Raw genomic sequence first — 17,348 nt, 5'->3', positions numbered from 1 at the left:
TACGAGGCAGGCACCCACATTCTGAAGAAAGGAAACTCTAATTGGGCAAAATCCCACCCATTCCTGGGACTCCATGTCACTGTCTATGGCTTATGCTAATGCTCCTCTCTGTCAGAAATGGCAGGGAACCCATCTCAAGACAGGCTCTGGAAATACCCCATCCTCACACACATTCCTTTTCCTTCACAGTCTGGAGCTTTCTTTCATTGGTCACTGAAGAGCAATTATTTGTGGCACACAAAAGGTGGGGCTTGGCAGTGATTTGCAGAGCACTTTGATTGACACTGCCAGCTACACCATGTCCAATTTTGTGTGCCCTGGACAAGCACTGGCCTTCAGAACACTGGACCCCACTATAGAGGAGTTAAGACAGAAAATCATACCAAAGCCCTGGCCATACAGAAAGTAGGACAAGAGCTGTGTGGTCACCCCAAAGCTCAAAATGATTCACAATGCAGAAAACACTGCATCTCCCCCTTGGTCTCCTAAGGAACCCTGTGAGTTGGAAATCAGGTTGCTGTGGGCATGAGGACTCTGTGGCATGGTGACCCTCTGAAGACTGGGCTGTGACTTGGCAATCCATATCAGGGAAGGCAGCCTGCAGTGCCCCTGCCAGGCTCTGAGAAAGTCATTTACATGCGCTCTTTAGAAGTGGTCCTCTCTCACCAGCCCTTGGGGATGTCACAGATGGCAAACAGCGAAGGTCCCTGAACCCCAACATCTGGTCAAACAGTTCCACGGAAGGAAGGAGAATTAAATCTTTCACACGAGTCGGTTAAATACCAATCTTACATCTTCCATCCCCTTCTCTTTAGGAACAATTATTTTGACGTTTTGGACAGATCTGAAAAATATTCAACATCTAAGAATAGCTGTCCCAGGGTCACATGCTAACACAGATAGCTATATATTTGCAGCTCCTGAGGAAGAAGAGAAACTTTGGGAGAAGATGAGAGGAAACTCGACAGGGAGGAGAGGGCGGGTGACCAAACAGTTAAGTCACAGAGACTCATTTTAGTCCCCATTTTATAGCCTTCTTAAATAAAGACTTTTAATTCAGTGGGTCTATCAATAAGAAACAGTTAAAAAAGAAAAAGGCTCCCATCAGAGTCTCAGATAAATGGGAAAGCTAATCGAGGCCCAGGGACAGCCTTCTCAGAACGGCACAGCTTGCTGATCCACATATAGCATCTTGAAAAATCTTTACTGCCTTCAAAGATACAGCCCTTGGCACTCAGCACCATGCCTCCAAGTTTAGAATGTGGACCTCCATATTTATGCTCCCCAGATGGTGGGATTTATAAACGCACCGTGGGGTGCTATTGAAATTAATAATTTAATTCATTTCAGTGATGGCACCGTGATTGCTAGTCATTATGGCAGTAGCAGTTAACGGAGCCTCTTGGTCCTGGGATGTAGCTGAAGGGTAATATCAGCAAGAGTAATTCTCTGTCATCTGATTTCAAATGCGGTCGATCCCTCCTGAATGGGGAATCGCCAAAAGTTTTTGGAAGGAAAACGAAGCCTGCATCTACATTAGTTAGATGAAGGTGGCTTCGATTTATGTGATTTCAAAAGTTTAAAATCCATTCTCTGAGGAACACTGGAGTAATATGGGGTTGTTTTGCATGGAAAGGGAAAGATAAGGAAAGAGAGTCCCAACCCCAGCATCCAAATAAGCACATTTCTCACTGTCTCTGAAGATACTACGTCCAAATAACGGAGAATTAACCACACTGTTATCTTATATCCCCCTTGACTGCGCACCAAGGGAATACCCTGGCAGTTGGGCTAAATGACTTTTAAGTCCCTTCCAAGAGACGCTCAGAGATTCCTGGAGTCTGTGGTTGTGGGCGTCGGGAAGGGACCTAGTGACTAAATTCCCTCAAGGGGCGTACATGTTTCTCTCAGCCTAATGATCTGAAGCCTAAATGTGCAAGAGGGAAAATGGCTGGGCAACTGGCACATATAACCATGGCCAATTCGAAGGAACCCTCTGGAAGCCCTTCCCAGGGGGGCTGTAACTGACTTAGATTTATACAGCTCCGTTTCTTCTCTGGGAAGCCTGGACCCCTTTCCAGATTTCTCTCTTAATCCTCTAAGTTTCGTTAATCACAGAAGGCAGGCAGGGCTGGTGCCTGACTCCCATTCAATAGCTGAAGAAGCCTTGGTGAGCGAAGGACTCTAGGGGCGGGATGCTTCTAGTCAGCGTTGGTTCCACAGACCAGCCCCCCCCCCCCCCAGGGGCTGTAAGGAATCAGAAAGATTTAATGAAGTGTTAGGGGTATTGTTTGTGACCCCCAAAGTTAGCTTGTTGACATCACCTCATGGTAGACAGTATTGGAAGCATGAGACTGACAGAGACCAGGATAGAAGGGCAAAGATTCTGTGTGAAGACCGGCTCAGGATCCCATGGCAACCATCTCTGAAGTCTCCTCCAGGCCTTGGGAGAACCACCTTAAACTCTTCTGAAGACAGTCTTCCTTCCTCCCAAGCCCTAAGAACCCTCCATATCCCACTTCTCAGATGTCCTACTGTCCCCTGCCCTTCCCCCCCCCCACACACACTGCTACATGTCTGGAAGACAGACATTCCCCGAGCCAGAGCAGATCCGCAGCAGAAGCTAAGAACACAGAGTGAAGACATTCAGTCAGCTCGGACCAAAGACTGGGTAAACTATAAATAAATAAATAAATAAATAAATAAATAAATAAATAGTAAATATAAATAAATATAAAATACAAATATAAAAAATAATAACAATCATCTGGAATGCTCAAAGAATGCTGTGTCTGGGATTGTGTACAGATGCGTCGTAGTGCTCGGCCAAGAATGATCATCATTGAAGAAAAGAGAAAGGCGATCACTGAAAATTAAGAAGCGGGTGAGCCTGCCTCTGCCCACCTGGGCCCAGTGGGGTAGCTTTCCTTTAGGGAGGCTAGGATGCCACTGCCGAGTGTCTTGGGGTCAAGGCCAAGGTCTAGTGCTGAGGAAATGGTGAACTAGTAAGGAAAAAGAAGGATCAGGGCCACCCTGTGGTTGTGCCAGTGATACTATCACAGCGGGTAGGAAGGGAAGGGTCTCTGATCAAAGACTTCAGGTGGGACCAGACAGAGAAAGCCACTTGTTTCACCCTAGGTTCAAAGAACACTTTTAAAGAGCTTTGGATCTGAGGACATGGCGACCAGAATGTGCCCTGTTGTGTAAATACCCTGCAGTAAATACCCTTGGTGATGTTGGTGTAGACAGCTGAGAAGGTTGCTTAGGCTGTGTTCTAAGTGACTGGGTGGATATCACATACAAGAAGTCTCTCCCTTCGTCCCCTGGGTCAGAGGTCAGTTACCTCATTCCCTGCTCTCCAGATAGTTGGTACCCACCCTGTGGTGCATCTCACTCCTTGCACTCTATCAGGCCCCTAGATAACGTGCCTGGCTCAGCCCTGGTACCCACAGGAGATGCTTAGTAAGAAAGCATGACAAAATACTCTCATCTGACCTAGAACAGAATAGAAGTAGCATCAAAAGACCTGACACCCTGGAGGCTGAGACAGGAGGATTACACCTCCCAGGCCAGCCTAGGCTATATAGTAAAACTCTATCTCAAAAACAAACAAGGATATTAGGGGTAACCTAGTTGATAAGGTATTGGCCATGCAAGCATGAAGACCCATATTTGGATCCTGTGCACACACTTAAAAACAAATCAAACAGAAAACAGCAGTTGCATGGAAGATTCACCTGTAACGTCAGTGCTACGGAGACAGACAGGATTCCTGGGACTTGCTGACCAGCAAGAGGATTGGCGAGCTCCAGAATTAGTGAGAGATGCTGGCTTGGCAAAATAAGGCATGAGTGAAAAGATGCCAGTGCTAACCTCTGAGCTCCACGTACATATACTTGCATGTACACACTCATGAACACACACATGCACATGCACACACATGCACACACAGACACACACAGACACACACACAATGTGTGTCTCTGGGGATGGGCAGGGGACTTGGAGCTACTAACTGTTCTTTCTCCCCCATTTCTCCTATTACTTCCCATTACTGCCAGGGAGACTTTCAGCGCCTGCCCTCGACCATACCTCTGAGTGTTCAGCACAACATGCAGAAGAGGGAGCCTGGGCCTGAGTCAGGGGAGTCAGGCCCTGACTCTCATACTTTACAGACCCGGAATAGAATGTATAGCTGCCTCTGGTCTCAGATGACTCCTTAAGGGTGGCTGTGTGAAGGAGAGGAGGTTCCATGGTGGAATATCAGAGGCTTAAACACCAGATCCAACTTCTATGGAGTAAAGGCCCTATGTGAGCTATTTTACTCTCCTGCTTGTAATTTTTCCAACTCTACTGAGAGGATAAGACTTCCTGCAGTATGGAATTGAGGCAAACTCTCTGTTGGTTCAGATGCTGCACTTCATAGGACACTTGGCTCAGAGTAGGCAGTAGAACACAGGTCTGTTACTTTCCTGTAGAATGGACCTGGAGCACTCCTCTTTATAGGGTTGTTTGAAGGATTGAAGGAGACCATAGCTAACACAGATCCCTGAAAACAAGATGGGAAGATGGCTCAGCAGCCACTCAGGTGTGACGATCCAAATATGGATTCCCAAAACCCACATAAACTGCCAGGCGGGATGGCAGCCACCTGTAATTCCAACCTCAGAAGGTAGAGGCAAGGGATCCCTAAAGAGAGTTGACTAGCAGACCAGCCATGTTGGCAAGCTCTGGATTTGATTGAGAAACCTTGCCTTAATTAATAAGGTGGGGGAGCAGAAGGATGTTTCCCTCATCAACCTCCAGCCTGCACAAACATGTGTATACACACATGTGTACACAAATAGATAAACATGAGTATGCACAAGCACAACACACACACACACGAGAGGGGAGAGAGGGGTAACAGGGAAAGGGGAAGGGGAGAGGAGAGGAGAGGAGAGAGAGAGAGAGAGAGAGAGAGAGAGAGAGAGAGAGAGAGAGAAGGATATAGACTTGTAAAGTGGTCCAATGGAGACACGATGCATTAGAGCTCCCCAGGTAATGGGAGATAAGAGAATCGCTCTGATCTATAACTATGCCTTGGTTCAATAAAAAAGTTGAATTTTAGGATCCAAAATGGAATGAAAACAGGGAGACTGGTCCAGTCACCACTGTGGTCTGTCTCTAGTGGCAGATGCTCACTGGTGACTGTGAAGAAGGACAGTGGTTCTTACTTGTGGCCTCCTGCTGAGCGTGCCAGGCACAGGAAAGAATCCCGATGTTCATTCCTTCCCAGCTGTGCCCCGTTGGGCTGCCTTTCCACACGGCTTTACAGGGCTCTGGAGACGAGTGTGTTTATGAAAATCTCTGCTTCTGCTTCTTTCTCAGTCACCGGCCACAGTTACGGGGGAAAGGCCTCAGAATTCATGCAGGCGGAGAAATTTCTAAACTTAGTAAGACCTTCCCCTTTTTCTAAGTCTATGAAGTCATAGTTACAGGCAGAACAGTGATGTCTGGAAACTCTGGAAACCCAGGAAAGGATTGGTCCACCCTGTTTTCCCTGCCGTGGTTTACTGGGATCATGGTTGGTCTACAGCAGAACAAGGTCAGTGTGGTGGAACCAGGATGCCACTCTGGTGGCAGGGATCCTTTGTGTCCTTTTGATAGACAGAACATGTACCACCACAGGCCCCTTGAGGAGGGTCCAGCCTAGAGAGGTCTGCACTGCCCCAGGGCAGTGAGCAGGGAGAAAACAGGGCCTTCAGGATGGCACAGGAGTGTCCTGAAAGTCAACCCACAGCACTTGTTTCCCCTGCCCCGACCATTTCAGCTCATAACAGTTGGTAAGCTTGCCACTATGAAAGCTGGCATCCACAAGGTGGTTAGAGTTTTCAAAATTCACTCTCTGAGCATGGCTCTGGCTTGCAGAGTAAAGCCTAAACAGAGCCGTAGAAACCATAGCGGCCGACAGGGCACAGGCCTCGCATCCTTTCCAGCCCCCTGCACACCCGCACATGCGCGCACACACATGCTTATTCTTCTATTTATTTCCCTCCACTATTCATATTCATTGGCATCATCCTTTCCTCCCAGTGATCATCCGCCCCATTGTCTTCTCGCCACACCATTCAATTCAAGACAATCGCGTCTTATCCGCCGTGTGCCAGGCACTGAGCTTGGAGTCATCTGTTCTCCGAGTCATCTTGGAGCCGAGTCATCTTGGAATCTGCCCTGTCGTGCACAGCATCTAACTGATCACAAAGCCCTCTCCACTCTGCCTCTGGAACAGCACCTAAATACCACTCTGTCTCTTCCCTGATTGCCCTTCTTCTTGTTTCTCATCCAGAGAACTGTGGCAGCCTTAAGTGCCAGCCTCCCAAATCAATTCATATCCAAAGCAGGTCACACACAGGTTTGATCATAAGCCAGTAATGCAGAATCACTTGGTATCATCTACAGGTTAGAGCCCCAACAGCACACAGCAGGAGGAGGGACCCCACCTAGTGTAGTCCCTGACTTCTTTTCTGATTCGGTTTCTAGGACTCTTGCTTTTCCTTCCTCAACACAAGGATAGCTCTAGCTTACTATGGTGATTTAGATCTGTTATAAAACAAGCATCTGCTAATGGACATCAGACATGTAGAAACACATGGATGGGTACACAGAAGAGCAGAGGCATTAGGAAGGTTCCCCTTCTGGGCACATTTGCCTCCTTGGGGCCAGTCACATGGTCAGCCACAACCTCAGGATAGAAATGTGGGAAATTCCAGAAGTAAATAATGTATAAGCTTTAAACTGTATCCTATTCTGAGTAGGATGATATGATCTTAGACTGTTAATCATCCTGTGTCCAGTGTATCCACTCTGTGTCTTCTCTCAGTCACTCAGTGGCTGGCTCAGCCATCAGACACTGCCCTTGAATCTCAATTCTTTCAGCCTGGAAACTCCTGTTCCTAAAGTGTAAAAACAGCAACACGGGACAGTCAGATATTACAGAGGGAAAAGGAGCACGCAAACAATCAAACCAATCCGGTGCTTGGGTTGCTAAGACTCATATTGAGTTATCACTGTTACTCTTTTGCTGTGCCTAGTTTGTAAGTCGGGCTTTATATATTTATACCAATGGAGGGGGAGCAGCATAGCTGTAGGGTTTGGCTTTACAAGTACATCCATCGAGGGTGTATTAGTTAGGGTTTTACTGCTGTGAACAGACACCATGACCAAGGCAACTCTTAAAAGGACATTTCATTGGGGCTGGCTTACACGTTCAGAAGTTCAGTCCATCATTGTCAAGGCAAGAACATGACATTATCCAGGCAGGCATGGTGCAGGCAGAGCTGAGAGTTCTACATCTTCATCTGAAGGCCACTAGAAGAAGACTGACTTCCAGGCAGCTCGGATGAGGGTCTTAAAGCCCACACCCACGGTGCACACTTCCTCCAGCAAGGCCACACCCACTCCAACAAGGCCACACCTCCTAATAGTGCCACTCCCTGGGTCAAGCAAATTCAAACCACCACAGAGGGTTTTAGAATATCTTTATGATCCAGCTCAGAGGGATAGCTTAGCTTTCTAATGGTAGTTCTGGTGAATTGACACAAACTATACAGCACTGTCATTATAATACAACCCATCAGCAGGGCTGGGCTGCTTCTGGGGACTCGCAGGGGTGGGGGGAGGCCATCTGCTTCTCATGGATGCCTGCATTTCTGTTCCTCTCCATCTCCCAGTGTGTCATGCTAACCCCAGCCTCCATCATTTACAGCCTGTTGCTCACACTGACCCTCTTGAATCTCTCTCCTAAGGACTCTGACTTCTTTGGGTCCCTCTGTATCATCCAAGCTGTCCTTCCTGATTCACAGTCTTCAATTGCATCTGTAAAGACCCCTTTGCCATGGAAGGGGCATGCGCACAGAGATGGGAACTGGGATACAGCATCTTTGGACAGCTGCTTTCAACCTTCTGCTGTGAGTGAATCCATTGTTTTGCATGAGAAATGGCAAGGGGAAATGCGGAATGAAATCTTAAACAGGTGAGCTCAAACTCTAACTAGAAAAGCAAGGAGAAGCTTCCTTCACATTGGAGTTATGCTGAGGGGAGATAGACAGTTGCCATATTCTAAAGGGAGGGAGGGGGTTAGAGGACGCCACTTTTCTGGGTGGAGGGGTGGAGTATCACAGAGTTCAGAGAGATGGGGTGGAAGCGACTGGATGTTGCTGAGACAGTAAGGCGGGATTTGTGTGGTGTGCCAAGCTGAGGAGTTTGGAATTTCATCTGACTTCTATGTGGAAAGCACAGGACCCATGTGGAGGTGATGATGTACGTACCCAACAGCAGGGCTGGGCGGCTTCTGGGACTTCGGGGAAGAGGTAGATTTGAACTGAACAACACTGTCCATAACATCCTGTGATGACGGAAGTGTCTTCTCTGCAGCTTTCAGTAGAAGAGGAGTGGCCATTGGGCAGGTAGTTACAATGTGGCGGGATACATAAGAAACAGAACTGGAAGGGGGATATATGGATATATGAGTGTGTGTGTGTGTGTGTGTGTAAGGTGTGTACCCACATATGTGCATGCACGTAAGATGCATGAGTGCGGGTGCACACTTGCCTTGGTGCACATAAAGGATGACCTCACGTGTCAGCCTCACTTTCAACCTTGTTTGAGCCCGCCCTCTCTCTGGTTGTTCACTGCCGCATACGCCAGACTAGCTGGGAATTCTCCTGTTTTTGCCTCCCGTTTCCCTGTAGGAAGAACACTGGGACTACGGATACACACTACCAAGCCTGGCTTTTTACATGGGCTCTGCAGATTTGAGCACAAGTCCTCATGTTTGCACAATAGGCACTGAGACATCGCCTCGGCTCCAGAGAAACTGCCCTTTTATGAATGTAAATTTATCTGTGCAGTTTGGGCAGCCCCATGCTAGAAAGACCATTTGGACAGTGGACCAAGGGTGATGTGGACGTGTTGGAGATAAAGCAAGAACCCCAAGGGTGTCAGCCTGGATGAACAGTTTTCAGACTGAATAAAACAGGGCAAGCAGTAGTAATGGGTAGGGTAGCAAGGAAAGTTAGAGTTGGTGTCATGGAGAAGAGCTCGGTTTAGTCAGCTTGGTGGAGACTGGGGCAAGGGTCAGGCTCTCACTTGGATGGCAGCATGAGGCTGTCCATCCAACAGGCGGTTCAGAGTTTAACATCGTCATTTTGACTTAACAGTTTATTCTGAGGTGCCTGTAAAATGAACCCATCCAAAGGATTGAGGGAACCCAAGAGAAGGATAGCAGAAGCTGGTGATGTGGGTTTGAGGACCCCCAGAACCCAGGTGGTAGCAGGGTTCATGGCTGGTATTGTTTTGCCCAAGATATTCTGAGAAGCCAATGAGATCACAAAAGGCAGTAACATGGAGGACCGAGGAGGACCAAGCCCAAAGGGCCAAGAGGAGTGGGAGAGACAAAGGCTGTGCACTCCAAGGGTGGACTCACCCCCAGGAAAAGACGCCACTATCTTCGGGATGTCAAATGTGGCAGTGAGTAGTGACCTTTGAGCGGCCATGAACCTGAGATGGCACCTTAACAAGACATGTATCCATGGTGTGGGCTTAGAGAGATGAGCAGAGCTGAGGCCATAGGGTCCTTGGGTAAGTGTGTGGAAGAACAGATGATGATGGAGCCTGGGCATTAACGCTTGTCTCAGTGTGCCTGATAGTTGAGGGCAAATGAGACGGTGATCACAAGCTATGGGAGCACACTATGATGGGTGGAGCACTATGATGGGTGGAGCACTATGATAGGTGGAGCACTATGATGGGTGGAGCACACTATGATGGGTGGAGCACTATGATGGGTGGAGCACACTATGATGGGTGGAGCACTATGATAGGTGGAGCACTATGATGGGTGGAGCACACTATGATGGGTGGAGCATTATGATGGGTGGAGCACTATGATAGGTGGAGCACACTATGATGAGAGGAGCACACTATGATGGGTGGAGCACACTATGATGGGTGGAGCACTATGATGGGTGGAGCACACTATGATGAGAGGAGCACACTATGATGGGTGGAGCACACTATGATGGGTGGAGCACACTATGGTGGGTGGAACACACTATGGTGGGTGGAGCATTATGATGGGTGGAGCACACTATGATGGGTGGAGCACTATGATGGGTGGAGCACACTATGATGAGAGGAGCACACTATGATGGGTGGAGCACACTAAGATGGGTGGAGCACACTATGATGGGTGGAACACACTATGGTGGGTGGAGCACACTATGATGGATGGAGCACTATGATGGGTGGAGCACTATGATGGGTGGAGCACACTATGATGGGTGGAGCACACTATGGTGGGTGGAGCACACTATGATGGATGGAGCACTAAGATGGGTGGAGCACACTATGATGGGTGGAGCATTATGATGGGTGGAGCACACTATGGTGGGTGGAGCACACTATGATGGGTGGAGCACACTATGATGGGTGGAGCATTATGATGGGTGGGTAGAGCACACTATGATGGATAGAGCACTAAGATGGGTGGAGCACACTATGATGGGTGGAGCACACTATGATGGGTGGAGCACTATGATGGGTGGAGCACTATGATGGGTGGAGCACTATGATGGGTGGAGCACACTATGATGGGTGGAGCACACTATGATGGGTGGAGCACACTATGATGGGTGGAGCACTATGATGGGTGGAGCACTATGATGGGTGGAGCATACTCCCTCACATGCTCAGGAACAGGAACCTGGACTACAGGGAGCTGCACTCACTGGAGAGTGGAAAGAGATGGAGAAGGTTTCCCATAAGATACAAGCAAACAGAAAGCATATTGAGGTTCAATTCTTTAAAAATTGCATTTAAAAATTATTGTATGTGTGCAGCACCTGAGTCTAAAGTAAGATGTAAGCTACAGCAAAAGATTGTTACCAGTATGGTCTCCATCCAGGCCATTTGGGATGTGAAGATTAAAAGGTGTGTCTGGGGTTCCCATCAGAACCTCTGATGCACCAGGGACAGGCCACCTCTGGGTTTCTGAGAACCAGTCTGCTTGCTGAACTGGTTCTCAGAACTGATTCCTGTCCCCAAAGTTTTGTAGGGGTCACAACATGGAGGAAAGTTACCAGAGATTAAGGCAAAGTCCACTTTGCCACAGCAGCCTCCTACCCTGTTACTCCACCCCTGCTCCCAACACACACACACACACACACACACACACACACACACACTCAAGCTTCCCCATACACACACCCCTACAAGGCACTCCAGGCACACACATATAGACAAACTGTTCATACTGCATATTCTTTCCCTCCCTCCTTCCCTCCCTCCCCCTTCTCTCTCTCTCTTTCCCTCCTTCCACCCCTACCCCCCCCCACACACACCACATACCTCATCTTCTCTATCACATAAGAACCTCAGAGCATAGATCCCATCTCCCTCATCCTCCTCACCTCTCTCACCTCCCACTTGAACTCTCACAGTCCCTAAGCTAGCTGGCCATCTTAGAATCCATCTTCCCTAAGAAGAGTCCTCAGGCTGGGACAGGAAAGCTCACTGGGAGAGGAGGCAGGAGGAGTGACCAAGAGAAAAGTGTAGGAGAAAGATGGACTCTGTAGAGATGCATGTGGGAGGCAGTAAAAGTGGTGTTGGGAGCCTGGGTGTTTGTTACCCACCTTGCTGCCAGAGGCTTGGGTCTAGGGTGTATCAAACACACACAGTTAAGAGGATGATCCGTGGGAAGAACCACTCCAGAGCAGCATTGTGTAGGCCTTTAGGAGTTGGGGGGAGACTAGAGGGGGTAGAGACAGGAAGAGGGGAGGGTAGAGAGGGAAGGGGAGAGGAACAAGTGAAGGGTTGCAGAAGGACAGGGAGACAGAAAGCCAGAATTTCAGTGTTCTCCACATTCCCCCCAGCACCAGCCCATGTTCTCAGGCAAATGCTGGGCTGACAATCTGTTAGATGTTTGTGCGACTCTCCCGGAAGCTTTATTTTCTTTATTGGCACTCCGAACGGTGCCAGACTGGCCCTGATTATTAAGTCAGCACTGAGAGGGAAGACAGAGGACCAGCAAGTGGCAAAGGCAACATTGTGTCCTGTGTCCCCAAGGAAGAGATAGATTCTGAGACAGTCTGGATTCATTTCTATTAGAACTAAAAATATATAAGGGGAAAAATTAACTTCTACCCAGAAGAGGACGTTTTGCTCATTGCCTTAACTTTCTAGTGGGGAGCATACAGCCCAGGGATGCCTAAGGTTCTTGGAGGACCAAGCTGGAGGCCAGGTTCAAATCCATGCCCAGATCCCCTCCCCACTGCCTCAGAGGCTCCCAACTCCTCCTTGGAAGTGTCCTGGGAAAGGCATTGAATGGAAGGAGGGCCAATATGTAAGGTCTTTCTCATCCCTCCAAACACATTCAACCAGTACACACACACACACACACACACACACACACACACACACACACACACACACACACACTCACACACATGTATACTCTTACATACTCATACACATGTACACTCACCACTCATGCACATAAGCACACACAAACTCGCATACTCACACACATACTCATGAACACACACACACACAGACTCACACACATGAACACACTCAATACACACACACCACTCATGCACACACACGTGTACACTCACCACTTATGCACACATATTCACATACATACACAGCACTCATGCACACACACACAAATTCACACACATGCACATATGCATATAATACTCATGACACACATACACACACGCACCACTCACACACGCACACACATCTTACTAATATTTATTTCATTTGAAGAAAGTTTCTACTATAGAAACTACGATTTTTTGTTTGATTTTTTTTTAAAGCACCATTTATTTCTGCTAGCTTTACATTTTGTGCACAGCAGGGTCTTGTCTACAGACACATTGATGAGAACACAGGGCTTTTTTTTTAATATAAGAATTATTTGGAAATGATAAGAGGCCTGCATGAGTAGCTGGTTTGGGTGTAGGAGAGACCCCATAAGACTTTCCTGAAATGCTAACTCTGCTGTGCTTCACCTGAGGACCTTGTCACCTCAAAGATTACTAGATCTCTCCTCAGAGTCTCTCACTCAGAAGATGTGGGTGGAGCCCAAAACTTCAGTTATTCTTTTAAATGTGGGTATGTGTGAGTGTATGTGTGCGTATGCATGGGTGTATGTATGTGTGTGCATATACGTGTCTGTACTTGTATGTGTGTATGTGCACACTCAAGCATGTGTGGAGGACAGAGGGCAGCTTGTGGGAATTGGTTGTCTCCTATCATGTAGGACCTGAGAATTTAACTCAGGTCACCAAGCTTCACTGACAGCAGACATCTTTACCTGCTGAGCGATCTCTCTGGTGCAAGCATTCGCACTTCTAATTATCTCTCTGGTGATATTATTGCTACTGGTCCAGGGTCCACACTTGGAGGACAGCAGCATGGGGGGTCTAGATGGCCTCAGGATCCTTCACAGTGGACTTCTACTGTCAACCAAAAAGGGCTTCTCTCAAGCAATATTGCCCAGATGGAGAACAGGACAGCCACTGTGTTTTTAGGACATGGAAAAGCAGGTAAGACGATGAGCAAAGAGTCTGACCTCAGTGAGAGGGAACCTAGAAGAGGAACATAATGCCCATATTGTTTTCATTGTTGTGTAAAATGTAGGCTGCCTAATGTCCCCATACCATGCAGACATGGTGGCTGGTGATGAGGAGGGACCAAGTGGCAGTGTTTACAGAGGTGTCACAGGCTCTCATCCAGCTAAAAGTCATTTATAAACATCGGGGTTTGAAAGAGAACAAACTCCGTGTTCTCTTTCCTTGTTCAAGTATTTATAAATGCCCACCACATGGCAGGCGCCGTGCCAGGCCTGAGGGGAAAGACACGTGTTTGTCACCTGCAGACAGGGAGGGAACAGGAAGTGAGATAAGAGCTAATGGAAGTATATGGAAAATTCTGTGAGGAGGAATTGTTTGTATGGATGGATGGATAGATAGATAGATAGATAGATAGATAGACAGACAGACAGAAACTCTGTTTGGATGTTGTGACTTTGGGCTGTTGGTGGGACATCCAGGGCAAGAAGTCAAGAAGTTAGAAGTGTGAAGAAGCCTGGCTTGAAGCCGTGGGCCCAGCCTCCCTGTGCGTAGCTGTGAATAACTTCTCCATGAAGATCATGAGAAAAGGAACATGGATGATTACGGGCTGGGTGGGGGGAGGGGGGCAGTAAGAAGATTGAGGCAAACTCTGGGCCAATAGAAACATAGACAAGAGAGTGAAGGACATTAAAGACACTTGGATATTTCTGTCCTAAACAATAATGCTTTACTTGCACAAAACCAGATCTCTTCTGTGATTTAGTCATTATGTCCCATGGGAAAGAGACAATACGCCGGCTTACTCGTGGCCTATCTTATGCTTCCTGGTTAGAACCCAGCCTCCCCTGGGGATTTTCAGGTATTGAAGTGTCTCATAGCAAAGGGAAGGTTATTCTTCACAACAGCTCTAAATCCTGATCCATAAAGTCCCGAATCATTTGTTCCTGAGACCACTGGTTTTTCAGTCACTTAGTGGGACACACTGCATGGCAGAACATGTGAAAGAGGGAGCCAGTTCCCATCATTTAGCTGATGGCTAACAGGGCTGGTATACACACACACACACACACACACACACACACACACACACACACCACATATACACACACACACCACACACATACACACATGTACACACACAGATACACACACAGATACACACATATACACACAGATACACACCCACCACACTCACATATACACACACATACACACCCACCACACCCACATACACACACAGATACACACATATACACACACATACACACAAACCACACATATACATAGACACACCACATACACATACATACACACACAGATATATGTTGATGCACACACATTCACACACTCATGCACAGGCATGAACGAGTACACACACATGCACACACATGTGCTCTCAGACATTCATTTACACATGGGCATACTCACATACCCATGACACTCACACTCATGTCCATGAGTGTTCATGTGCACACACTCATGCACACACACATACACTGATATCTCACACCCTTGCACACACACTCATGTGCACACACATTCACTTCTCATTTCTTCACTTTTCTTGCTGCCTGTAGGGTACAGTCTCAAATACAGCTGCCATGATCATTTACAGTCTTGAATAAAAACCACTGCTCAGCCCTTCAGTGGACACGTCCAACTTACACCAATCCCTCAGCAGCTTAGGGTGTAGTCCCTGCACTCTGTGAGTTGATTCCATAGTGAGATCCTGTCTCAAAACAAACCCATGGGGGTAGAGATGGTGTTCAAAGCACCAATCTGTATATTTAAGAAAGCATTTGTATTACATAAATTATATATATTAAAGCTTAGATACCAATGGTCCTTAAAGCCCCAGTGAGAACCATGAAGAGGAGTGACCTGTCACCAGTGAGTAGGGATCAGTAGGGCTCACAGTGGAAGGCTCTAATGAAGTGTCATCCCAAGGCATTGTGGGATTTAATGACACTACACATCCTGCCTGGGCCATCCTCACACTAAGGCATAGTCTTCTCAGAAGCATAGAATTCTGCACCCAAAAGAGTGCCTGTTATTATATGCAAATTTAAAACTAACTTAATATTTAATGTTGATCTCTACTAAGTATGCCTTTGGAGGATAGAGTTGGGAAAAAAATCAACTAGTCACTTTATGACTACACACACACACACACAGAGAGAGAGAGAGAGAGAGAGAGAGAGAGAGAGAGAGAGAGAGAGAACACTTCTTTTTGTATAACTTCCATGTGGTTATTTATTTGCTTATAATCTTACTCCTGAGAAAGAGGCCTCCTGCTTTCAGACCCATATTTACAGCTGAGAGAATGCATGCTCCACTTTGTGGGACAATTCAGTGGCTATGTGTGACTTAGGAACTGAATCCAGGCAGGTGCTTAGACAGATGCAATATAAAAAGATGGTGGCAGAGGCCTCCCAGAGTCCATGGGGTCCAGACGTTTGCTGGGGTTCTCCATCCCTGTTTCCGTGCTCACGCTCAACCTCAAGCATGCATACTCTGTTACCTCCCGGCCACTGCTCCTGGACAACAGACATCCCTGCTCACAGAACATCACGCTGATGTATTTTCCCTTCTATTGTACGTCACATATTTGCTAATTCTTTTACTCTATTCAGCATCTGACCCACCAATGGGGGATTATGGTATTAACTCCCTACCCCAGCACACACTCCTTACAGCCTCACACTAAATACTGTAAGCCTGCTACAGAGAGGAATAAAAGTGAAAGCAGGCCGTCTGGCCTTAAGCTGAACACACAGAGGGTCGTGATCCAATTGGAAGGGAAGCAGAATTTTTAAAGAGAAAGAGGTTTGACCAAATTTTAATCCGTGTCATTTTCATTTCTCTTTCCCCGTGGATTTGAGTGATTTTATTTACACTGTCAGCTTGAGCCTGGGGATTGGAAATCAGGCTTTTATGGAGATTATTAAAAGTACCTACAGTACACTAAAGGTTGGGCTAACTGATACATGCTTCTAAAAATACGAACCTAAGTGCTCTGCAGCAGACGCCCCAGCGGCGGTCTCATCCCCTTCAGAAGGTTACTCTCGAAAGCTGGGCATGGGGAACCCAGGCACAGGCTGTTGGGGTATTTCTAATAGGGAGCAAATGACTGGGGATGGAGCTAAATTAGCATTACTGAGATGAGAAGGTAGCTCTTTATACCATTAATGCTAGCGGGGAGTAATCCTGCAACCCTTCTTCCCAAAGAGGGTGCTGTGAAGGGGGTGGGCAGAACGACCGAGTCAAGGATTTACTGATGGGTGGGATTCCGGCACTGACCAAAAGCCTCCAGTCCACACTTCCTTTGGTCTAAACCTCCCAGAAGCACTAAGGAAGAGTGGGGCACTGTCAAGCAGGAGCTTGGGCAGATAAAGCTCTCCACCTCTGTCACATCCTTAAAGAGCTCAATAGAGAAAAGGGAAGGCTCACCACATCTCAATATGCCCGGTTCACGCATGCTCTGATGGGGCAGATTCAGGGACCTGAATCCCTGCCAGTCCCATCTTACACCTTAGCTGGGGATGAGGGACTTGGACCTCGCAAACACCCATACTGCGACTTGACCTGTTGGCATCGTGGCTCAGTGGTTGAGCATTTCCGTAGCTTGACAAGGACCTAAGCACACGATAGTAAGTGGGTAACTCTGTAAGCCTCCTGGGGGCATTAGAGCCATTTGATTATAGTTCCATCATGGACCCCAGAGAG

At 47.5% G+C, this 17,348-nt stretch overlaps 1 protein-coding gene across 39 annotated transcripts in view; it reads right to left on the bottom strand.

The window, feature by feature from the left end:
- The window catches only part of LOC143443738 (uncharacterized), a 130,378-nt gene that overhangs the window by 12,204 nt on the left and 100,826 nt on the right, over positions 1–17,348 (bottom strand). For 4 of the 39 annotated variants that reach the window (XR_013112967.1, XR_013112965.1, XR_013112964.1 and 1 more), the window contains one exon: positions 8,310–8,483. The exons of 32 other annotated variants lie outside the window; for them this stretch is intronic. Coding sequence is in view for 1 of the 7 variants with exons in the window: in XM_076941601.1 (XP_076797716.1) it covers positions 8,310–8,483 (174 nt within the window). In the remaining 6 variants the exon portion in view is untranslated. Of the gene's footprint in view, positions 1–7,209; positions 7,948–8,309; positions 8,484–17,348 lie in introns of those variants that run through there. 3 more of the 39 variants (XR_013112987.1, XR_013112988.1, XR_013112989.1) reach the window with 3 other exon arrangements.

Source organism: Arvicanthis niloticus, chromosome 10, assembly GCF_011762505.2.
Source record: "Arvicanthis niloticus isolate mArvNil1 chromosome 10, mArvNil1.pat.X, whole genome shotgun sequence".
In the NCBI taxonomy this organism is placed as follows: Eukaryota; Metazoa; Chordata; class Mammalia; order Rodentia; family Muridae; genus Arvicanthis; species Arvicanthis niloticus.
Note: the sequence above shows the minus strand (reverse complement) of the source record. Positions and strands in the feature narration are given on the sequence as shown.